This window comes from Lutra lutra, chromosome 6, assembly GCF_902655055.1.
Source record: "Lutra lutra chromosome 6, mLutLut1.2, whole genome shotgun sequence".
In the NCBI taxonomy this organism is placed as follows: Eukaryota; Metazoa; Chordata; class Mammalia; order Carnivora; family Mustelidae; genus Lutra; species Lutra lutra.
In genome coordinates, this window is record NC_062283.1 from 67,804,361 (window position 1) to 67,829,300 (window position 24,940).

General features: G+C 51.5%; 1 protein-coding gene across 4 annotated transcripts in view; it reads left to right on the forward strand.

Annotated features, from left to right (window-relative positions):
• The window catches only part of MDGA1 (MAM domain containing glycosylphosphatidylinositol anchor 1), a 59,528-nt gene that overhangs the window by 25,116 nt on the left and 9,472 nt on the right, over positions 1–24,940 (forward strand). For 2 of the 4 annotated variants that reach the window (XM_047734421.1, XM_047734423.1), the window contains exons 2-13: positions 5,348–5,487; positions 10,013–10,187; positions 11,908–12,104; positions 12,915–13,047; positions 13,295–13,564; positions 15,884–16,213; positions 18,575–18,871; positions 19,737–20,021; positions 21,686–21,837; positions 22,727–22,904; positions 23,160–23,183; positions 24,432–24,584. In XM_047734421.1, the coding sequence (XP_047590377.1) occupies positions 5,348–5,487; positions 10,013–10,187; positions 11,908–12,104; positions 12,915–13,047; positions 13,295–13,564; positions 15,884–16,213; positions 18,575–18,871; positions 19,737–20,021; positions 21,686–21,837; positions 22,727–22,904; positions 23,160–23,183; positions 24,432–24,584 (2,334 nt within the window). Of the gene's footprint in view, positions 1–2,242; positions 2,334–5,347; positions 5,488–10,012; positions 10,188–11,907; positions 12,105–12,914; positions 13,048–13,294; positions 13,565–15,883; positions 16,214–18,574; positions 18,872–19,736; positions 20,022–21,685; positions 21,838–22,726; positions 22,905–23,159; positions 23,184–24,431; positions 24,585–24,940 lie in introns of those variants that run through there. The other 2 variants (XM_047734422.1, XM_047734424.1) reach the window with 2 other exon arrangements.

Sequence of the window (24,940 nt, forward strand, 5' to 3'; positions counted from 1 at the left end):
AGAGGCAGGGAAACATACGTGGTTCTAAACTCCTGTCCTATCTTCTATCCACCAATGTGGTGTCAAACAGAGATGATCAAATTCCAGCCTACAAAATTCCCAAGGAGCTTGTTACAAATACAAACTCTGACAGCCTTGGAGTCGGCATGGCAGCAGGCTCCCCAGTGACACAGGAGGGGTAGGGGGGTCTGTGGAGAACTGGGACAGTGAACGGAGTTCCAAGCTAGCAGGTGAAAGACCTGGGTTCAAGTCCCCACTCTGCTCCTGTCCTGTGTCCGTGAGTGATGAGGAGAGGGCATTTCCTTTTCTGGACCTCTGCTGTCTTCTCTGACAAAAGAGGCTAAATAAAACTTACTATTTCTCCCTCTCAGAACGAGGCAGGAGAGCTTGGAAATATGTACAGCAGACCCCAGGAAGGTATCACTCGTCACTATCTGTAACATTAAGGCTGGTCCTTTCATGGAAAGGGCTTGCAGTGCCCCCCCCGCCGCCCCAGGAGGTGGATTCTTGAGAGGATTGTGGGATCATTTCTAGAATAATGATGCTAGGTACTATGTTTAGATGGCTTACTGTACCAAGCCCTGTTTTCGGCCCTTGATGTGAGTTTACTTATGTATCCCTCATAACAAGTCCGTTTTACAAGTGAGAAAATGAAGGCTTAAGTAACTTGCTAAAGTCACGAAGTAACTTGCTAAGAGCTGAGTGTGCTGGGAAGCTGAGAGGGGTGCTCAGAAGGGGTTTCATCCCTCCGCCCTGTTCCCAGCTCCTCCGAGGCCTTGCACCACCCTCAACATGAATTTTAACATATCCCCATGAATTTAACACATCCCCACTGGCTTCATGACTGCTTTGAGCGTCTCTACTCTGGGATTTTGAGGGTTTGCCCTCCTGCCTCCAGAGGGCGCTCTCCTGCCCCAATCTCTTGCTCCTACTTCATCTCAGGGTCCTTCATTTATTGAGAGAGCACATACTGTTTGGCCAGATGTTTTACAGACGTTGTCTTTTTTTTTTTTTTTTAAAGATTTTATTTATCTGACATACAGAGATCACAAGCAGACAGAGAGGCAGGCAGAGAGAGAGAGGGAAGCAGGCTCCCTGCCGAGCAGAGAGCCCGATGTGGGACTTGATCCCAGGACCCCGAGATCATGACCTGAGCCGAAGGCAGTGGCTTAACCCACTGAGCCACCCAGGCGCCCCTACAGACGTTGTCTTAAACCCTCACGCCAGCCCCGGGAGAAGGTATTCCCATTTTACGAAGGGAGAGGCTTAGGCTCAGAGAGGTTAAGTAACTTACCTAACGTCAACCAGTGGGGGCGGGTAGCAGAGGCAGGCATTAGTCCCAGATTGTCTTCTTTTCCCATTTCTCTAAAGGATATCTCTCCTCTGCTTGCTGTTCCTTGACGCATCCCCTGCTTGAGAGTAGTCCTAGCACTTACAGAACTCTGAAGCCATCCTGTTCATTTCTGTTCCCTTGTTTGCTATCCATCTCCCCAACACTGCTCCGTCATTGTTTGCTTTTCCTGATAGTCTCTCCCACACCCATGCAGCAGCTGCCCGCTTGAAGCATTTGTTGTTTGACAGACTGAATGAAGGGATTATGATGTCATGGTGCCTCTTGACACCGGTCCTGTCCTGGTTGCCTTTGGAGTAGAAGCTGCTGCCACTAGCATTGCCTTCCTAGGGCGTGTGGAGCAGGAGGCTGAGGTTAAGTGGGGCAGAGCCTTTGGGGGCCTGGGACTTGGTGGGGACTCTCTTGGTTCAGGGTCCAAAACACAGTTCTAGCCATTCCAGGGGTAAGCAGAATGGGGGAGACTGTTAACAAGAGGCTCGTTAACAAGAGGCCACGGGCAAATTGAAATGCCAAGGCCAAGGGGTCCCGGGCACCCCTTGCTCCAGAGGGAAAATCTACACCTCGAACAAGTCAACTATGGGAAGCAGCTCATCAAATAGGAATCAGAGTAAAGGGAGTGGGTAGTTGTAATGGTTTGTGTCAACCAAGGAAACTAGATAACCTCAACTGGCAATTTTTAAAAATTGAAGTGTACTTAGGAACAGCCAAATCTTAAGCAAATAACCTGATGCATTTTTACATATATGTCTGCTCGTATAACCACCACTCAAAGTCAGATGTAGACAACTCCATCAGACCCGATGGGATCCCACCTTCTCCCCAGAAACTTCTGGTGTGCCCTTCCCAGCAAATAACCCCCATCCCCACCTAAGGGCAACCACTGTTACTTTAAAATCGGTTTTTCCAGTTTTGGATTTCAGACACATGAAGTCATATACTATTTACTCCTTTGTGTCTGAGTTCTTCCACCCAGATTGTCCAGGTGAGATCAACAGTGCTGTTGTGTCTATCAGGCGTTATTTTATTTTGTTTTATTTTTTTTTTAATTTTATTTTTGTGTAATATTCTAGTGTATGATTGTACCAGAACATATTTACCCATGCTAGTCTTGATGGACCTATGGGTGGTTTCTCATTTTTAGCTCTAATGAATACAGCTGCTGTGGATATTCTTGGACCTATTGTTTGATTGTTGTAAACATTCATTTGCACTGGGCACTACCCAGGAGTGGAGTTGCTGTGTCATGGGATACCCTTGTCTAGCTTGAGGAGGTACTGCCAAAATCTCTTCCACATGGTTCTATCATTTTAGAGTTTGATCCTCTTAAGAGTTAATGTCATCAAAGGGAGTTAGGTCATCTTAGTGGTGTTATCATCCATGATGCCCCTTCTCCAGTGAGGAAACGTGGCCGTTGGCCAGAGGCCTTGTGTCTGCGGGCCGGACCTTGTGCTGGCCAGACCCTGAGAAAGTCCAGCTCTCCAGCTCCTTTTCAGTATTCCTTATCAGTCACTGAACCTTCTGTTGTTACAACACTGCTTGGCTACGGGCAAGCCACAGTGTCCAAGATTACAACTTATCTTCCACTGGAACCTGTTAAATCAATGTCTTCCTTGTGGAGAGGCACCCCAGGCCTCTTGTAGACATCCCCGCAACCTTCTGGTCTTATCAGCAACTGGCATGCTCATCGTGCGAATGCGGGGGGGTTGTTTCCTGATGAGATTTCCTGGGGACCTTGGCCACAGATGGCCCTCTCTTCCACGGAATAGTGATGTTCATGCATTTTCGTCTCACAGGGTGACAGTTTCAGACCCATTCCCTGGATTCCAGGGTGCATCTTATATATGGACTCTGAACCGATTACAAAATTTATAGAAAGTATGAGTTGAGAAGGATCTCAGAGGTCATCTAATCTGCTCCTCTGCCATAGGAGAGGAAACTGAGGCCCATAAGGTCTGACTGGCCCAAGGTTGCAGAGCTTGTCTCCTGACAGCTAGCCTCGATTCCTTCCTCTGTGGCAGCCAGGCAGCAGGATGGTGGTGTGGATGCTCAGACTCTTGGCTGCTGGCAGCTGCTACTGTTTGCAGAACCTGTTACTGTTTGCAGAGCCTCTAATGGTTCAACATGGCCTGTGTTGTCCCCAGTTGCTACCCCACAAGCTTTTTGACCTACAGCTGGGCTGCTCTGTGCACCCACCTCTGTAATAGTTCATGACTGTCCCATCTGTGTTGGTTGGAGAGACTCTGATAAGGCGCTACTTGGGATAACTACAGGACACATCAGAGTTTACTAAGCACGTCTCATCCAGTCTGTTACTGTCACACCCACCCTCATGAGTTGTCAGAGCTGGCAGCATTCTCTCTGTTTTAGAGATGAGAAAATAAAGGTCTGGAGATCACTCATGGTTTACTCCAGGTAATATATATATTATATAGGACTCTGCCCTGTCATCCAGCACAAAGCTTCCCTGAGACCTGGTGAGAAAGTTGCTTCCTCCTAGAGCCTTTTGGGATTCTACCTCTAACAGAGCTCTCTCTCTCTCTCCTCTGACCTCCGAGGGCCTTCTGTACCTCTTTTATGATGCTTAGCAACATCACCATGGGATATTCTTGTAAATTCACCCATTCAGTGTTCATTGAGTGCCCACTATATTCAAGGCCTTGTGCTAGGAATAATAAGGTAGAACTCAGGGTTTGGTAGACGGAAAGGCTAGAACCGTGGATCTGGCAGACAGGCAGGTCGATGCTCTTTTGTCATACTGGGAGAGTGATGGGTACAGAAGGAGGGTGGGCACCGGTCAGTCAGGGGAGGCTTCCTGGAGGAAGTTACACATTTTATGTACAGGCTTTACCTCACCCTTGTGCCCCTCTTTAGGGCAAGGACTCTGTTTTCACCCCCTTGTGCCCCTGGTGCCCACCTCCACTTCCTTCATCCCACAGCTGTGAGCAGACAGGTATGAACTCGGGGGCCTTGCCCTCCTTTTCAGAGCCCAAACATTGCTGGGCTGGGGGCTAGATACTTAGGGAGGGGCTGCGTACTTCTCCCAGTCAGTCATCTTCCCTTTGGGTATTGTAACTGTGGTCCCCTGGCCCTGGTCCCTGTGAGAAAGGCCAGGGAGGAGCCACTCTTTTGAGAGCTTCCAGGCCCCCAGAGAGAGCTTCCATCCCTTGAGGAGCTTGACCCAGGCTCAGGGAGCAATGAGGGAAGAGTAACAAGCCTTTGGGTAAGGGGAATGGGCAGTCTGTGGGACTGGGAGATATCTTGATCAAGCTCTCTAAAAGTAAAGCCTGGGATGGTTGAGGGGGTGCAGGTCAGGCATATGGTTTACTGAGAAAGTGCTCTCAGCAGACACTGGAAGGGGGAGCAGCCAGGCAAGAATGTGGTTCAGTTGCTTTAGCCTCAACCTGTTCCCAGGGGACTGTGGAGTATAAGTGGCACATAGTCATCCCACCAGCAGATAGCAGATGGTGAGGAAGCTATCAGTCCTTGGATGCTGTGTGTGTGTATTTGGGAAAGGGGTGATCTCCTGGGCATTTCTGGTGAAGAACAATTCCCAGGGGAAGGTGAGCTCTGTGCACGTAGCAGCTAATACTTCCAGAAGCTAGGGCGTGGATGCCCCCACCAGGTGTGGGGTGGTGGGGGGAGCGCCAGCATCTTCTATGACAGGGGCTGCTAAGACGTCGATGCTCATCGAGTGACAACCAATTTTATACAGATACTGAGCCCCTCATACTCATCAGCTCACTGACAGCCCAGATCTCTTGCAAGGAGAGAGAGCTGAGGAGGAACTGGCCTCTTCCTGAGTCCTTGACTTTTCTGGCTCTGGCCTGGGGCCCTGGGAGTATCCTTTCTAGAGCTCAACAAGTCAGGCCTCTGAGGAATGGCCTGGGGAAGTCTGGACTGCCGCCTCCCGCTAACATACTCAGAGGAGGGAGCCTTAGACCCCCCCTCTGGCCTTGGCGCCTCTTGCCTAAACCTGTCCCCTCTCCCCACCTCTAGCTCCCGCCCAGGCTCAAATTGTCCACGCAGGCCAGGCATGTGTGGTGAAGGAGGACAACATCAGTGAGCGTGTCTACACCATCCGGGAGGGGGACACCCTCGTGCTGCAGTGCCTTGTCACTGGGCACCCTCGGCCCCAGGTAAGCGCCCCCCTGGCCTCGCCTCCTCAGTCCCCGGTCCACCCTGGGATCAGAGCCACGGAAGAGGTGGTGGGAGCTGGGGACAAGAGGCAGACAAAGTTGGCAAGCCAACACAAGACAAAAGACTGGGTCTGGGAAAGAGCTAGAAAATGAACCCTGTGGGGAAGGGCTGGAGGCCATGAGCTTATTCACCTGAAAATATTGACGACTGAGGGGAAAAATTAAATGGCAGTTGTTCAATTCCACTTCATTCCTGTTGTATCTGTGGGGCAGACACTTCCTCAGAGGCATATTCCGCCTCCATGGGAGGGCAGCCCTCACGTGCTGACACTGTGTTAGGTGCTTCCCCAATGTCTTCTCTTTGGCACCTCACGACCAGGCTGTGGGGGAGACATGAGGGCTTCCATTACACAGCTGAGGAAATCAAAGCCTGGGGAGGCTGAGTGAACTCCCAAGATCACACGGCTCCTGGAAGGGTGGAAGCAGAACCCTGAATCCAGTACCCGTGTTCTCTGTAGCTTAGCACACTTCCCCATAGCGTGTCTGTCTTTGGGTTGGGGGCTCTGGATGTTACCAACCACATAGGATGCACTTTCCTCTTTGGGAAGCTTCAGGTAGGCAAGCCCCACACTCTTGAGGTTAAAAGACTGAAAGCAATAGAAAGCAATGGAAGAGGAGTATCTGGTAATGCCAGGTATATTTTGTCACAGACTAACTATGTGGTTTAGTCAGAAGAGTTGGCCAGTTATCACTAAAGCTGATGGGAAGAGGCAGGAGGTGGGCTGGAGGGATGGTTGGAATTTGCGGGTGAACGGCTGTGGTATTTAAGAGCAGCAGAAGATTCTTTGTTGGGTCCTGGAGAGGACAGTGAAATGCAGAAGCATTTTTTGGGTAATTTGGGGGCACAGGGATGACTTTGATAGGTTTGGCCTGGAGACTAATAAAAGGACAAGGAAACTGCGAAGGACTCAACCTGAAGCCATCAACACCTCTTGCTTCTTCTCTAAGTTTTGTTTTGAAGTGATAGCGATGTTGCCATTCTTCAGTTGCTGTTTGCGTCAGGCGCGATATCAGTATGGTCCCCCGGAATGCCAGGGAGGCCACTGGGCCATCTCTCCCTAAAACTGCACTGGCCACCTGCGTGTATCCCCTTGTGCATTGCCTTTATGCGTGGTTTGTGGCTGGGGCTCAGTGTGTGTGCCCACACATTCTTTTTTCTACTTCCATCCACGACGATGTCATTCTTCTTCCTGCTACCTAGGCTCAAACGCTTAGGCTACAATATGGTTGTGTGCCATCTCATTCCCCACATCTAGCCAGCCTCTGAGGCCTCTGTTTTTATGTCTCTTGCATGGACCTTCTGTTTCTGTTCCTCATTACCTCTAAAACTCAGACCTGCAATCCTAGCCTTTGGACCATTGCAGTAGGCTAACTGCCCCCCACCCCGCCATGTTCCCACATCTCCCCCTCCAATTCACTTCTGTACCCTGCTCCCAGAATTGCCATCCTCAAACCTGCTGTAATATGATGGAATATTACTCCCCTGCTCAGAGACCTTCATGATTTACCTATTACCTACCAGACCCAGTTCAGGCTGCTAGGGATGGAAATGAAGAAACCCCGCCACACACACACAGTTTGGCCCCACTGCCATCCTCCTCATACTCATACTGTGCTCCAGTCACACTTGCCCAAGGAAACCCTGTTTGTTCCTGCATTAGCCACTGCTGTTCACCTCTCCTGAAATGCTATCTACCTCCTTGTTTGCTCATTTCATTTACTCAGTATTTACTGAGCATCTGCTATGTGCCCAGTGCTGTGATAGGCCCTGAAGATGCAGTTACAGTTCCAGTTGTCATGGAGCATCCAATATATCAGGGGAACAGGGAAGGAGTATCTCATAGCCCGCTCTGAGGTCAGGCTGGGGGAAGGAGTGGATATGGAATTCCCCACTCCAAACAAATAACAAGAGAGTAGGAATTTCAATGGCCAAAATGAAGAAAGAATCTGTAGCAATGGCAGTGAGCAGAATGTGAAGAACATATCCTTGGAGGGGCTTACTATGCACCCACCTCATGGATAGTAGCATGAATAGATGCACAGGGAGTATGAGTTGAGGCCACAGGTTCATCTGTGGTTGGAAGCTACACATAGACTCTCTACCTAAAGCAGGAAGCTTGACAAGGGCACTCCCTGTGAATGGGGCCCAGAAGTTCTCTGTCCCATAGCCCAGAGTCACAGCAGAGAGCAGAGTCTGCTTCTGGGCATGTGTACAAAATATCATCTGTACAGGAGCACACCCCTTGGGCTGTCTGTGTCCACTGTCCAAGTGGTGAGGACACCAAAGCTAAGAAACTCATATAAAAACTAGCTGGAACCTGTGAACCCATGGGTCTTGGGCATAGGCAACCATAGAGCAACACCACACACAGGCCTGTGAGGGCCCACATGGAACTTCTGTGGAAGAAAACTCCCATGGAATACAAGCCCGTGGAGTAATATTTTAAAACAATATTTAGAAATATAGCGCCATGAGGGCCAGTCCAGAAACTAAAAAAATTGAACAATTCACATCTGAGGAAACAGACAAAACAGAGCCATCTGAAAGGATCTTGAAAATAAACATGTTTGAAGTGTTTAAAGAGATAATGAAAGGTTATACAACCTGATTAGTTAGATATGAGGGGGAAAACCAAGTAGAAATCCTAGAAATAAAAACAATAGGTCTTTTGAAAAATTTGGCCTCAACACCATAGAGATAGCTAAAGAGAAAATTAGTGAATTGGATGAATAGATCTGAGGAAATCAACTACAGTGCAGTCTGGAGAAGACAAAGAGATGGAAAATATGAAAAGGATGTTGGGAGACACGGAGGCTAGAATGACAAGGTACAACATAAACTTAGGACAGACTAGAGAAAACTGTGAGAAGGCAACATCTAAAGAGATAAAGGCTGAGAATTTTGTAGAATTGAAGAAAAGTACAAACCCTGCAGTGGCCATATCCTGCATGAGAAAGTTGCCCTTCACCTGCTTCTCCCCAGCCTTATTGTTTTTATGGCCTATGGCCTGCTCTCTTCACTGAGATCAGGGGCTTTGCCCTGTCTCAGTAATAAGCAATCCTCCCCAACTTTAAGTTGGAAGCTTCCTTACACTACTCTCCAATTCTTAAGATTTAATGACCTGGAATTGATCAATTTTTCTTAAACCCTGCTACTCTGAGTAGTTGCTCCAGTGTCTTGTGTGATCCTTGCTAGTTCCCCACAATCTACAGCAATGTTGATAATAAGGGGAATTCATTAAGTGATGAATATATACCAGGGGCTATACTTAGGTGCTTTACACTTGTTTCTAAACCTCTGCAAAGCATAAATTATGCTATGTAATAGTTATAGTTATCTATTGCTGTGTAACAAATGCTCTCAAACTCAGGGGCTCAGAACAACAAATGCTTGTTGCCTCACCATTCCTATGGGACCAGAATCCAGGAGCGGCTTAGCTGGCTGGTCTGGCTCATGGTCTCTGAGGAAGTTGCAGCCATTTGAGAACTGACTGGGGTGAGAGGACCCTCTTGTAGTCTACATCCTGTGGCTGTTGACCTGATGTTTCCCTTCTTACCCGGTGGACCCCTCCCTCCAGAGGGCTGCTCATGACAAGCCAGATGGCTTTCCTCAAGATGGAAATCACAGTCCTTCATAACTTGATCTTGGCAGTGACATACCATCAGGCCAACTGTGTTATATGGGTCACACAGCCCATCCCTGGTACAAAGTGGGAGAGTACCTCAGAAAAAAGAACTAGAGACCGGGATCATTGGCCACCATCTTGGAGGCTGGCTACCCCATAGGCCTCTCCTGCAGATGAAAAATCTGAAGTTGAGAGAGGAGTAACCTACCCAGGGCCACTAAAAATTTTAGAAAATTCTTAGTCTTACAGACACTAAGGCACATTTAATCCTTTCAGGAACCCTAGGTGGGGGTATTATTCTCCATTTTCCCAATGAGGAAAGGAGGGCAGGAAAGGGGGCCGGGGGTAATTTGGCCGATCCAACTTGCCTCTTAACCACTGCGCTATACTTCCTTCTTTTTTTTTTTTTTTTTTTTTTAGATTTTATTTATTTGACAGAGAGAGAGAGATCACAAGTAGGCAGAGAGGCAGGCAGAGAGAGAGAGAGAGAGAGGGAAGCAGGCTCCCTGCTGAGCAGAGAGCCCGATGTGGGGCTCTATCCCAGGACCCTGAGGTCATGACCTGAGCTGAAGGCAGAGGCTTTAACCCACTGAGCCACCCAGGCACCCCTATACTTCCTTCTTTAAAGCTCCCTCCCTCTGACCCTAGATTCCCCAGATTCCTTCCCAAGGCATCCTACCCTATCCGTGTATTCCCCTGGGGGGGGGGGGATTAGTTTTGGGGGGTGGGGGTGCTCCATGGGTACTCAGGAAAAACAATGGGGTAGGAGGGGAGATGCTCCATCCTCCCTGCCCAACCCCTCACTGCCGTGGCTACTCTGCCCTTCCACGTGGACCCAGGTGCGCTGGACGAAGACCGCTGGCAGTGCCTCGGACAAGTTCCAGGAGACGTCGGTGTTCAACGAGACGCTGCGCATTGAGCGCATTGCGCGCACGCAGGGCGGCCGCTACTACTGCAAGGCCGAGAATGGCGTGGGCGTGCCTGCCATCAAATCTATCCGCGTGGATGTGCAGTGTGAGTTGGGGCTGGCGGCGCCCCCAGGATGCTCAGGCTGGGCGGGAGGAGGCGGGTGGAAAGGAGGCTGGCGAAGCGACCCCTTGTGGAAGAGCACAGTAGAGACTTCGTCTCTCCCGGCCTAAAGGGGCATTACCTGCTGTTCCTATGGTGTGTCTCACCCTATACCCTTAACACGCGTCCCCCCATAATCTATACAAACCCTGCAGCAGCCCTCTCAAGTGTTCAGGGTGGGTGGGACAGGTTAGATTAGACGATTTTCACAGGTTATAAGGTTATGGCGGGGGGCGGGGGGGTTGTGACTTGTTTACCTGCAAAGGTTCTCTTGACTGCTCTGGTGCCCTTCCCACAGTACCTCATGTCTCTGCTTTGGCCCCAGGGGCAGCTCTGAAACTTCCCTACCCCCACCACTTACAGGACCAAGCATGCCTTAGTCCTGACTGCTGGCTGAAAGGGAAGCCCCTAGTTCCTACCTGCCTGCCATAGAGATACCTCCTTAACCCCAAGAGGCTATTTCACTGCTTGTCACCTGCCTCTGTGCTGGCCTAGGCTGACGCTAGTTACCCAAAAGCCCCAGGGGCAAGCCAAGGGACCTGTCTTGTGCCATCTTAATGTCTACAATGAACCTACCCATTAGATAGGCCCTGTGCCCCTCCCCTCCAAAGCGAGATCCCCAAGTGGTGAGCAATGGAATCTTGGACCCTTCTGTCCCCCATCAGTCACCCAAATTCCTGCCAAACCCTGGGGGGAAGGGTCATTTCTTGATTTATTGGTGCTAGAAGGGGCTGGCAGGCATGGCCTGGATGTCATCAGGTCCTACCTCCACCCCTGGCCTTTGTTATGACTTCTGTCCAAGTGGGCTGTGTGAGGACAGAATGATGGGACACTTGTCATAGGATGTTAGGCTGTGTAATGTGGGTACCTTTGGTTCACAATGCTGGCTGTCCATTAGGATGTCTGGGGGTCTTTATAAGAAACTATTGATGCCTTGGTTCCACTTCCAGAGATTCTGATGTAATTGGGTGTGGGGCCCAGACATTGGGACCTTTACTTAAACTCTTTTTTTTTTAAAATTGAGGATTAACCTACATCCAATAGAGTACACTAACCTTAAATGTACAGTTCAATGAGTTTTTATGTCTATGCATGTGTAAACACCATCTAGTTTAAGAGCATTTCCAGGACCCCAGAAAATTCTCTCATGCTCCCTCCCAGTCAATAATTTCCTTAGAGGCAATCATTCTTCTGACTTCTGACACTATCAATGAGCTATGCCAGGCAGTGGTATTGAAAAGAAAAGTATCCATGTGATTCTGTCATGCAAACAAAGGTGAGAACCACCAACCTAGTCCAATTTACCAGTGAGGAAACAAGCCCAGAGAGAGAAGGGACTTAGGCAGGTCACACTGCAAATTAGCAGCTAACCTGGGATCTGAACCAGTGTCCTGATTTCCAGTCTGCAGCTGCTTCCTCCATCCCATGACAGGAAGGTGAAGAAAGACACCCCCATGCAGGGCGGGGGGCAGGGACAGCTGGGAAGCTGTTAAGTCTATTCCCCTGCCTCTAATGGGTTGGTCTATCTTGCGGGCTGGGAGACCATCTGGCTCTCTGGAAGCTTCCCTTGAGAGTAGCTTAGCTTTCCTGTGGGGCTGCCAGAAAACCCAGCCCCCTACCTTTGGGTCAGCCAGCTCTGACTCCCCCCGGCATGGTATCCTTGCAGACCTGGATGAGCCCGTGCTGACGGTGCACCAGACAGTGAGCGATGTTCGAGGCAACTTCTACCAGGAGAAGACGGTGTTCCTGCGCTGTACTGTCAACTCCAACCCACCTGCCCGCTTCATCTGGAAGCGGGGCTCTGACACCCTGTCTCACAGCCAGGACAATGGGGTCGACATCTATGAGCCCCTCTACACCCAGGTCAGGATGGACAGCAGCCGGCCTGGTCTCCTCATGGCTCACCCCACACTCTTCCTTCTGCACCCCACAGGGGAGGGGGATGTGAAGACTGAGGTCTCATGATCCCGAGTTCCAGGGACTGCCCTGACTCCAGTTATTCTGTTGTGATGTCAGAGGCATGCATTCTGATTGGGCTTGAGACATCCTGAGCCAAATGAAATCAGGGCAGAAAGGTCAGGGAGGACAGGAGAATCCCCCAGGCAACATGTCCTCCAGGGTCATGGCTAGTTAGGAAAGGCACCCCCCCCCACCAGGAGTAGGCACGTGATGCCTCCGTCTTCTGGCTGGCAGAGTATTGGGAACTCGGGCAGGTGCAGTGGTAGCTGGGGGCAGAGAGATGGCTGCACTTCCCACAGGACCCCTGCAGTCCCGGGAGGTGGTGAGGAAGCTGTCCTACCAGGGGAGGCTTTCCGAGGTAGCTCTCCCAGGTGGCAAGGCTCCACGTGTGGACATGGCCTGGGGGCCAGCCCCATGTTTGCATAGGTTGTAAGACAAAACAGGAGTCCTTCCTTACCCCCCATTTCCCAGAGGGGGAGAACTGAGGCCTTGGTCCTGGCCAGTGTGTCCCAGGACGGCATCAGATGCAGAAAAGCTCAAGGTACAGAGAGGGCAGCATCCACCCCAGGCTGCGCTCCCCAAGGATAAACTGTGGAGGTTGGAAAGATGGGAATTAAAGGAGGAATTTGCTTCTGCCTGTGGTGCTGGGTGAATGTGTGTGGGATCCATGGGACCCAAGCAGACCCCTCACCCCAGTGCACTGCTGCTACCTAGGGGGAGACCAAGGTCCTGAAGCTGAAGAACCTGCGGCCCCAGGACTACGCCAGCTACACCTGCCAGGTGTCTGTACGCAACGTGTGTGGCATCCCGGACAAGGCCATCACCTTCCGGCTCACCAACACCACGGGTACAGGACTTCCCTGTCCGACCCCCTCGCCCACCTGGGCTGACTCCCCAGCTAGGAGACGGTGCTCTGCCCCACACAGGACTCTAGGCACTGCACCATGAGCACCTCCCTTCCTCCCCTCTGCCTGCTCCCTGCCTCCTCCCCAGTCTTCCTTCAGGCCTTCCCCAAGCCCATGGCTTCTCCTCCCTCTCAGCTCCCTCAGTGCTGCCTCACAGTCCCCTAAGACCCCACCTCCTTGTCCTCATAGCACCACCAGCCCTGAAGCTGTCTGTGAATGAAACTCTGGTGGTAAACCCGGGGGAGAATGTGACCGTACAGTGTCTGCTGACAGGCGGTGATCCCTTACCCCAGCTGCAGTGGTCCCATGGGCCGGGCCCGCTGCCCCTGGGCGCTCTGGCCCAGAGTGGCACCCTCAGCATCCCTTCAGTGCAGGCCCGGGACTCTGGCTACTACAACTGCACAGCCACCAACAATGTGGGCAACCCTGCCAAGAAGACGGTCAACCTGCTGGTGCGATGTACGTAGGTCTGGAGGGGCAGGAGGGGACTTGGGAGGCAGATGGGGGTGGGGGGGCTGCCCTCCAGAAACCACTGGGGAACTGGGAAAGGGGCTTGTCTGCTTCCTTTTGGTAGATGAGATTTGCTGAGGGGCCGTGTTCCAGGCACTTTGATTTCCCTTCAATTCTGATGTCTGTCTGCTGGCAGCAGGACTACAATTTGTATAAAGTTTTATTTGTGATGTACATTTCCAAATGTCATCTCAATAATGGAAGAAGTGGGAAGGGCTGGCATTGATTATTTACTTTTTTTAAAAAAAGACTTTTTATTTATTCATGAGAGAGAGAGAGAGGCAGAGGAAGAAGAAGCAGTCTCCCCACGCAGCAGGGAGCCCAGTGCAGGACTTGATCCCAGGACCTTGGGATCATGACCTGAGCCAAAGGCAGATGCTTAACTGACTGAGCCACCCAGGCATCCTGATTGCCTACATTTTTCTTAGATTGGGAAATGGAGGCTGCCAAAAGCTAAATGGACATTCCAGTCTTTAAGAGAAATTTCCTGACTCTTCCCATACAATGGTTTCTACATTTTTCACAGAATTAAAATGAAAATAACATAATTTGCACATACCCCATATGCAAATCTTTATTGGCAAAGCGTGTCAGTGAGTCTGAAGGTAATTACTAAATGTAAAAATGATACAAAACTTGGGGCACAATTAAAGAAGTATAAACACCCTCCTTATTAAACCTCAGCCTCATTCGCTTCTCAGTATGATCTTGATTTTGCTACTGGGCTTGAAGGAGAAAGCTTTTTTTTTTTTTTTTTAAGTTTTATTTATTTAAGTAATTTTTGCACCCAACATGGGGCTCGGACTCACGACCCTGAGACCAAGAGTCACATACTCTACTGACTGAGCCAGCCAGGCGCCCCTAAAGAGAAAACTTTAAATATTTCGGACTTAGAAGTAACTTTAGGTTTACTTCTTGTTTGTTTGTTGCTTATTTATTTGAAAATTTTAAAGATCCAGGCTTGTTTGCAGCTCTTTAACCCTTGAAAAATAAAGTATAGCTTCTGTCAAATCCAGTGGAGAGTCTTCTGCTGAAACGGTCTCTCCTTTTTGTTCTTCCCCCTCCAGCTATTCTCTTTTCTGACTCTTCTCACAGGAAGAAGCTAGCTCTGGGTGGCTTTTTACTTAATCAGAGCAAGAAAGACAGTAGCCAGATTGTTGCTGATAGCTACTTTTGTCTTTGATCGTTTTTTCCCTGTCAGATATTCTTTACCACCTAATTCCATTTGGCCTTTAAAACCTGGAGATTGAAGTTTATATCACATACTTATGGTCCCCTCTTAGGGTGATACACAGCCTTCTTTGCCCAGCCCAGTCCTAGTTCATGGCTATTGTACCAGGGACCTGTCGAATTAGCACCCACTACTGAGAATTCTGTCTAGGGCCGCCTGGGGAAACTCAGTCAATTCAGTGCCCAACTCTTGATCTCAGCTCAGGTCTTGATCTCAGGGTCAGGAGTTCAAGCCCTGCTTTGGACTCCACGTTGGATGTGGAGCCTACTTAAAAAGAAGGAGAAGAATTCTAACTCTTGGGTACGTCCGACAGTATTCAGATTTTTCAAAGAGGCTAGACCCTTTTCCCCTAAACTCTGTGTTTTATGTAATTTCATGTAAAGTGATTGTATTAGGCTTTTATTATAAAAATTGCACACACTTGTTGCTGCAGAAGCAAACAGTACAAGAGGATAAAATGTGCAAATTAAAATTTCCCCTCAGCCCCACTCTCTAGATAGAAATGCTATTACATTCTGGTACCTCTTTCCAAAATTTGTGCTTTGCATATTCACGGTTTAAAACAAGAATAAAAATAAAGCAGTGCAGGTTTTAAGAGTGCAGGCCGAGTCTGAATTCAAGGTTGGCTATTTCTTTGGGCAAGTGACTTAAACCGTCTGAGTCTCACTCAGTTCTCTCCTTTGTAAAATGGGGCCAGCAAAGTGCCTCACCGCAAGACTGTGGGATGGGTGAGATGAGTAAACCCACGTCAAGGGCTTGGAACGGTGTCTCTCATGTTCAGTCAAGAGCACCTATGACAATTAATAAAACCACTTTTCTACAGCCAGCTGTTTTGAATTTTTAAAAATGCATCTGAGCAAGCAGGACCATTTCCAAGCAAAGTGGTGATTTCTCTTGGGGGTGGTGGTGGTTGTGTGGGGTTGGAGCCTCCAAACTCTGGCAGTTCAAGGAGAGAAGCCGGGTCTGAATGGGGGTGGGACATAGACCCTTGGCTCTGGGCCAGCCCCAGCCACCTGTCCCTCCCCTTCTGCTCATAGCCATGAAGAACGCTACATTCCAGATTACCCCAGATGTGATCAAAGAGAGTGAGAACATACAGCTGGGCCAGGACCTGAAGCTGTCATGCCACGTGGATGCGGTACCCCAGGAGAAGGTGACCTACCAGTGGTTCAAGAACGGCAAGCCGGCACGCATGTCCAAGAGGCTGCTGGTGACCCGAAATGACCCTGAGTTGCCTGCGGTCACGAGCAGCCTAGAGCTCATTGACCTGCACTTCAGCGACTATGGCACCTACCTGTGCATGGCTTCCTTCCCAGGGGCACCCGTGCCTGACCTGAGCATCGAGGTCAACATCTCCTCTGAGACAGGTGGGCAGCTGAGATGGCATGGGTGTGTGTGTGTGAGGGGGAGCTGGAGAGGCCCACAGAGGGAAGGTGGGCACAGTAGTTTGGAGAAAGGAGATCAGAGTGAGGGGAACATGATTGTGTTGACTCTGTGTTCTGCACACATTTATCAAGTACCTGTTGTGTGCCAGGCATTGTCCTAGGCTCTGGGGTAGAATGGTGGGCAAAATGAGTTCTGCTGGCATTGAACGAAGCAGGAAGGCAAACATTTTTCCGATAGTCTCACAAATAAATATATCACTGCAAACTGTGATACACAAGTCAGGAAAGAGTTTCCTAAGATAGAATGTTTGATCTGAGATCTGAGGGAGGGCTAGGCAAAAGAGAACAAGGGAGGGTGAAAGAAAAAGGGAGGCCACAGAAGCAGCATGTGCAAAGGCCCTGAGGGAGGTAAGTGTGGGGACCAAAGTGCAGCTGGGAGAATGGCATGAGATGGAAGAGAGTGGACGGGTCAGCAGGTACCACATAATGCAGAGATTTGGGTCTTTATTCCAAAAATAATAAATAACAACAATGAAATAATGACTAACATTTATTGAGTGTTTACTCTGTGTTCTGATGATTTCATATTTATCTCATTCACCTCTTCATGGTTTACCTTATGGGGGTAGTTCATCATCAGTTTTTAGAGATGAAGAAACAGGTTCAGGGAGTTTAAGAAACTCACCTAAGTTAACAGGCACTAAGTAGTGTAGCTGGGATTTGAACCCAGACAGTTTGACTTTAGAGCCACCCCTGAAGGGTTTACAGAATGACAGGAGTTTGGAGCGGATGATTTTGGAGAGAGTCTCTAGAATCTCATCTCCAGTCCCTAGCCCTTTACACCAAGATGCTGGCTGACTTTGGCTAAGCCTCTTTAACTCTCTGGGCCTCAGTTTCCCCTCTGTGAGATAGTGAACCTGATGGCCTCAGAGGCCCCTTCCATCCTGACTCTTGCACAGGGAAAAGACCTCGCATCCAGGGAACGTGTCCCTTACAAGTGGATCCCATAGCTGGGATACAGGATGGGAGAGGGAAGATGAGGCTGGGGAGCGGCAGAGGCTGGAGCACGAGGGTCTTGTTTACAGAGCCAAGGATCTGGAGTTTTAAGCTGAGGGCAGTGCAGCCTCAAAGGAAGGAGACAGCCCTTTAGCCTGTGGGGGCACAGAAGGGTTGGGAGCTGGGACGTTTTAGAAAAAGGGAAATCCACGGGCGCAGGGCCATTTCCTCCATTTGGCTCATTAGCCTGATGCCTGGGGTATGGAAGCTATTTAAGGGCCTGTGGAAATAATTTAGACCTGGAAAAACAAATTAATTGGCTCCAAAATATAAAGAGAAAACTGTACAGTTAAAGCCAATACACATATAAATGTTTACAAGAGTATGAATGATCCTAACTAGAGAGCCGGACCTTAGCTTGCCTTGTAGAGTTATTTACAATTTATATTTGGTGTAGGACATTTTAATTTGTTTGATGGGATGTAGGATGGGACCCATGGAAGTCTTTAAAAGACCCTCCAGTTGGACAATGTGTTGGGTTGGATTGGGTTTGGCTGTGTGTAACAGAAAATCCCGAAATTCTACTAGCGGCTTAAATGAGCTAGATATGTATTTCGTTTTCTCATAAAAGTGAGCAGTCCAGGCTGGAATAATGGCTTGGCTGCTCTGAGTCCTCAGGACCCTGGGCTCCATCTTGTCTCCCTATTCCATTATCCCTAGTGTGGGCCCCCTTGTCCACAATGGCAGGTCCAGCTGCAGCCATCAATCTGCATTCCAGCCCATAGGTAGGAGGAGAAGAGGCGCACAGTCTGTCCTTTTGAGGACCCTCATTTTCTGTCACATCCCATTGGCCAGAATTTAGTCATGTGGCCACAGCTAGACCTAAGACAGGCTAGGAGACTTAATGGTTATTCTGGCTGAGCGCGCCCTGCCAAACTCCAGATATTCTCTGACTTTGGAAGAAAGGGTAAGCATATTGGGGGACAGACTAGGCATCTGTGATAACACGCCAGAAGACAAATGGAAGCTCTAACTAGATTGGGGCCAGTGGGCAGGAGAGAGGGGGTTGAAGGAAGAGGTCAGTGGGTAGAACTGTTTAAAAGGTGGAACCCCCTTTTGCTGGGCTAAAGAGAAAGAAGGAATAGGCTTCAGAATCTCTTTCCGAGTTGGGAGACCCTGAGGTGGAGAGAACTGGGGGCGGTGAGTTGTGTTTTGGAGATACTGAGGGATCTTTGGGACATCTGGGATGGGGAAGAGAGGCTCAGACCTAGGGGGAGAAAAGCAGAAGCCCCAAAGCAGAGGCTAGCGGGAGCTCTAACCCTGCTCCTGCCGGCCTCCCCACCGCAGTGCCTCCCACCATCAGCGTGCCCAAGGGAAGGGCCGTGGTCACAGTGCGGGAGGGCTCGCCCGCTGAGCTGCAGTGCGAGGTTCGAGGCAAGCCGCGGCCGCCGGTGCTCTGGTCCCGCGTGGACAAGGAGGCTGCGCTGCTGCCCTCGGGGCTGCCACTGGAGGAAACCCCGGACGGGAAGCTGCGGCTGGAGCACGTGAGCCGCGACATGAGTGGGACCTACCGCTGCCAGACGGCTCGGTATAATGGTTTCAACGTGCGCCCCCGCGAGGCCCAGGTGCAGCTGAACGTGCAGTGTGAGTCTCATCGCCCCACCTGGACTACCTTCTGAGCTGTCCCTCCCGGTTCACGGCCTGACCTGCCCCTTCTTCACCCCTTTATACCCTCCAGTCCAACCAATCCCCTCCACGTACTGCTGATATGCCTAAAACCCTGCCACCTCCCCACCCCGTGTTCTAATATGGGAGGTCTGTGGCCCTTGTCACTTTTCCACTTTCAAATGCCCCGCCCCCATCTTCGTTCCTAGGGACCCAGTGAGCAAAAGAAATAACTGATTTTGACAGGTAGAAATGGGAGTTTAAAAGACCTTCAAGGGAGCACATTGTGTCTGATAGTGTAAGGATGAGAGTTAACAAACCTCATTCAGCTCTTGCCAAGCACTGTTCTAAGAGCATTTTAAGAGCATTCTAAGAGCATGAACTCATTTAACCCTTCACAGCCCTATAAATAGACTCTATTATTCCCTTATTTTTACAAATAGAGAAACCGAGTCACAGGATAAGTAACTTGCGTAAGGCCCTACAGGCTAGTTTGAAGCTGGGCTGGGATTTGAACCTAAGGCAACTATCTAGCTCTGGGGATCTTGCGCTAAACCCCGATGTTATGCAGCTTTTCACTACGTGGGGGAGGGGCGGGGAGAGGAGTGTGAGGGAAGGATTCGAGGCCCAGTCTGGGAAGCATGGCTGGAGGAACTGGCCGGGAGGGGGTGGGTATGGGCAGGTCAGGGAGGTAGGAGCACGGCTACTGTCTATGTTACGAATGTGTATCGCTCTGAGATCCCTCCAGGCTGGGGGGTGCGGGAGCAGGGTCGAGTGCGTTGCCTCCGATCGGGCCGCTCCTCAAGCCCCACCCGGCCCCGCTGACCGCCGCCCCCGCCCCCAGTCCCGCCGGAGGTGGAGCCCAGCTCCCAGGATGTGCGCCAAGCGCTGGGCCGGCCGGTGCTGCTGCGCTGCTCGCTGCTGCGGGGCAGCCCCCAGCGTATCGCCTCGGCCGTGTGGCGCTTCAAAGGGCAGCTGCTGCCTCCGCCGCCTGCTGTCCCCGTCGCCGCCGAGGCCCCCGACCACTCTGAACTGCGCCTCGACGCCGTCACCCGCGACAGCAGCGGCAGCTACGAATGCAGCATCTCGAACGACGTGGGCTCTGCTACCTGCCTCTTTCAGGTCTCGGGTGAGCGTCCCGTGGGTCCCGCCCCACCCAATCGCGTCCACCTGGGCCTAGGCTCCGCCCCAACTCCAGCCCCGCCCACGCCCGGCCTGGGCCCCGCCTCTTTCCAGCTTCTGCCTTTCCAAGACCCGCCCACGCCAGGTCTAAACTTCGCCCATGCCGCCCGCACCAAACTGTGACGTCTTTTAGGTCCCCTCTAGACAGGCTGTAGCAATTCACTCACAGCCCCTCCAGGTGTAGGACCTTTTCTGCTCAAGGGCCGCTTATACGTGCCCTAAACCCCGCCTGTTTTAGCTCAGCCTCCTTCCCCTTGGCCTCCGACGGCTCTGCCTCTTTCAAGCCCCTACTTCCCCGGGGTTAGGCTTCGCTCCTCTAGACCCGCGAGCACCAGGTATGGGCCCTTCCCTTTAAAGACCCATCCACGCCGCGCCTGGGTCCCAGCTGCGAGGCATAAGCTCCCTTCGAGCCTCGTCCAATCCCAGCTTTCCGTTTCCTTCTTTCTTGGGGGCAGGTGCGGTCCAGCCTCGCCCACACGAGGGTTAAATCTGCCCACTCAAGCCCGGGGCAACGCCCCATCCCGGACCTCACATTTCAAGCCCCTCCTACTTAGTCCTTGGCCGCAGGGGCTGCGGATGGAGGACCCCATCTTTTCCTAACTGCAGGCCCAATGTGAGGGGCCTGAGCTGTAGCTAAGAGGAGAGAAGACGACTCAACAGCTTCTCTGGAACGTCGCGGGTGGTTCTGGGCCAGCCAGCACACATTTCCTGAGCTGTCACCCCGGAGGTTCAGGCCTCTTGGTGCCCAGAAATCCCTGTCAGCCCATATCTCAAGTCATTCCTGGGTGGGCTGTTTGGGGCTGCAGGCAGGCATAGGTGAGTCAGAAAGGGTCGGAGGTCATGGTGAGGGCTGAGGGGAACGCATAGAGGCCAAAGGAGTTTCTGACCCCCTTTCTCTTCATTGAGGGAGAACTGGTTCCTTCTCAGAGCTGGTGGCAGCGCCCCTGGAGGAGAACCCCAGGTGTGCCTGTCCCCTTCTGCATCCCCAGCTCTCCCAGCAGCCCCCAACTAACTGGGTGCCCCTTTAGGTCTTGTTTGGATCTCTTCAGTCAAAAACAGGGGGCCAGGACCACAGGTCACTCCCCAGCCCCCCCCACCCCCCTAGCCCTGCCAGCCAGAGGCCCCTATGACATTTCCCACCTCCTTCCCCTCTCCCCTGTTCTCCCACACTTCCCCTGTCTCCCCATCTTTTTTCTCTCTCTGTCCTTCTCCTCTCTTCCTTCCACCTCAATATCCTTGACCCTTCTTTGCGTCTTTTCCCTCATCCTCTTTCCCTCCCTAATATCCCTCCTCTGTGTCTTCCCAAATTTCTCTTTTCTCTGGTTTTTCCTTGGCCTTTCCCTCTCTGTTCTCACCAATACCACATCTTGGAATTCCCAATCCCCCTTTTCTCCACTTCACACTTTCCCTCCTACTCCACCCTCACTCCCCCAATATCCTCCTCTCCCACCATCTCCTCTCTTCACTATGTTCCCTTTCTCTTTGTCTCCATATACCCTTGTCCCTGTTTCTTGCCATCTTTCTCTGTCTCCCTCTCCCGCACCTCCTCTCTCTGTGTCTCTCCCCATCCCCCACCCTTCACGGCCCCACGCCCCCTCCCCGCCCTCTCAGCCAAAGCCTACAGCCCGGAGTTTTACTTCGACACCCCCAACCCCACCCGCAGCCACAAGCTGTCCAAGAACTACTCTTATGTGCTGCAGTGGACCCAGAGGGAACCCGATGCTGTGGACCCCCTGCTCAACTACAGACTCAGTGTCCGCCAGGTGGGCCAAGGGGGACAGGGCCAGGGCGGGGTGGGGGGGCATGAGGAGGGGCAGGCTGACCCTGGGAATGTCCATCAAACCATGAGAAGTGGTTGGAGGCAGGGCTTGGACACATCTGACCCCCTTGCAGACCACACTTCAGAGCCAGAGAGAAAGTTTTCTGGACACAGCAGCAGAAGCTGGAAGGTTTTAGGGACCTCTCTGGCCCCATGCTCTGGGCCCTGCCCTGAAAACTGGGCTGGATCTGCTGGGTTCGTACAGGAGAAAGGGGGCAGAGCTAGCTCTGCTTATAAAACACAGAATCTACTCGTGAGTCGGGAGCTCGGGTTGGGGAGGGAGGCAGTTTTCTCCACAGGGTCTCTAGAATGCAAGGCTGGGGCTATGCTATTCTTGTGTCAGGTTTAATTCCGTGTGGTTCTTCTGCCCAAGGGGCAGTAGGTGTGGAGGGCGCAAGTGTGGCTCTGGGGCGGACTGCCTAGGCTAGAATCCAGCTCTGTGTGAGCTAGGGCAAAGCACATATGTTTGGCCTCAGTTTCTTTATCTGTAAAATGGGAGTCATTATAATATTCTGGCTCCGAAGACTAGAATTTTGAGGATTAAGTGGGTTACTAATGACAAATCACCTTGAACAGCGCCCAGCACACATTTTTTGTTCAATACGAGTTGCTCTCCCGTGTGTTATTCAGATGGGCTGAGGAGGGAGGCGTGGTAGGAGTGATTGCCCTCTCTCACAGACGGGGAAACTGAGGGTCTGGTTTCCTTGTCCTTTATTCTTTCTGCTCCCTGCCCCTGCCCCCCACCCCACCCTCCAAGTCACACCAGGGCCTGGGCCGGTGCTCTGGTGGAGGGTGTGGCCGTCTGGGCATCTGGGAACACCCTGTATCTGCAGCTGAATCAGCACAATGCCATGGTGAAGGCCATCCCAGTGAGGCGCGTGGAGAAGGGGCAGCTGCTGGAGTACATCCTGACTGACCTCCGTGTGCCCCACAGCTACGAGGTCCGCCTCACGCCCTATACCACCTTCGGGGCTGGGGACATGGCCTCCCGCATCATTCACTACACAGAGCGTAGGTGGTAGTGGTGGTGGTGGGGTGGGAAGGGTGGGCTCCTCTCCTCCCCAGGGGAACAGCTTCCAGCCTCCCCACATGGTTCCAGAGCTTGGAGCTCCCTGCTGTGCAGTGTCCTACTTTGTCACTGCAGGGTAGGCCCCTCTGGCCTCCAGTCCTGGTCTCGGGAACACTGTCCCCTGGTCCCAAGCCTGGGGACCCTCTATACAGTCCCATACCTCAGTTCTGACTTGGTTTTCCTGCTTGCTTTCCCAGCCGTCAACTCTCCCAACCTGTCAGGTGAGAAACCTCCCTCCCACTTCCCCTTCCCTTTGGGGATACAAACCCCTCCCTTTGGAGGACCCTGGCAGATACCCAGAGAGAAAATGGGGGTGGAGGCCAGCAGCTGGAAGGAGAAGCCAAAGGGAACAGGGCTGGGCTTGGAGACAAGTGCATCCAGGATTCATTCTGGGGCTTAAAAGTGGGGGGCAGAGGTGGGGGACATCTATAACTCAAGGCCTCTCCTCCTCAATCAGCATCCTGATCCTATCCCTAGAATCACTGCCCCTAGAAAGAAAACAGAGAGACCAGACTAATCCATATCCCCTGTTCTCTGCAGCAGGGGTCCTCAATCTGAGATCCATGAAGCCCCCCACCCCACCCACAGGATCTGTGTATAGAATTCAGGGCGTCCATGAACCTGGAATGAGGAAGGGCGTACAGTTACTTCTTTATCTTCCCTTAAATTTTGGCAGAAGTTTAACATCTTTAGTGACGAATGCGGACAACAAACCAGGGTAGTGTGATCACTACCTGTGACCCTGTCATCAGGACAAAGCCGAGGTTTGCACGGCACCTTAAAGTTGTTACGGCTGTTTCTGAATATCATTTACATCCATCAGGACTTTGAAACCACCGCAGTTATTAGAGCTAACGCTAGATCTTGTTATTTAATTAGATAAAAAAGAAGCCCACTTATTATCATATCACAAACGTGTTTGTTTTTTTTAAAGATTTTATTTATTTGTCAGAGAGAGAGGAGAGCGAGCGAGCACAGGCAGACAGAATGGCAGGCAGAGGCAGAGGGAGAAGCAGGCTCCCCGCCAAGCAAGGAGCCCGATGTGGGACTCGATCCCAGGACGCTGGGATCATGACCTGAGCCGAAGGCAGCCGCTTAACCAACTGAGCCACCCAGGCGTCCCACAAACGTGTTTTTTAAAAATATTTTGACAGCTGTATCTCAATAGAAGTGATTTCCTTTGTGACCCTCTGTATTTCATTGTGTGCATCTAAAATTATTATTCTGAGATGGAGTCCTTAGACATCACTAGATAGCAGAGGTCTGTGGTATACAAAGGTTAGGAAGTCCTGTTCTGGGAACAAATTTGTCAGGGGCCCCGTTGCCTGGTTTCTCAAGCCCTGAGATCCTAGGCCCATGGCTTGGGTGCACGACACCTGCCTCAGGGTGGCCAGGGAGGGCGAAGCTGGGCCAGGTGGCCTGAGGAGCCTGACCTTCTTTGTCTCCTCCCCACCCTTGGCCCAATGCAGACAACACCTGCCACTTTGAAGATGAGAAGATCTGTGGCTACACCCAGGACCTGACAGACAACTTTGACTGGACACGGCAGAATGCCCTCACCCAGAATCCCAAGCGCTCCCCCAACACTGGTCCCCCCACTGACATCAGTGGCACCCCTGAGGGTGAGGACATGGACTGCTGCAGGACAGTTTTTGGGGTGTGTGTGTATGTGTGTAGCACCAGGGAATCCCAGTCCAAAGGCGGGGACACAACCCTGTCCTCAGGGAGCCCCAGTCTGAGGGGGAAGACACAACCCTGCCTCAGCAAGCCCCAGTCTGAGGGAGGAGACACAGCCCTGCCCTCAGAGAGCCCCAGTCTGAGAGAGGAGACACAGCCCTGCCCTCAGGGAGCCCCAGTCTGAAGGGAGCCACAGCCCTGCTCTTAGAGAGCTCTAATTTGACGGGGAGACACAACTCTGTCTTCATGGGGACCCAGAAGAAGAGAAACTGCAATAAGGTTCGGAACTCCTGGCCTAGAC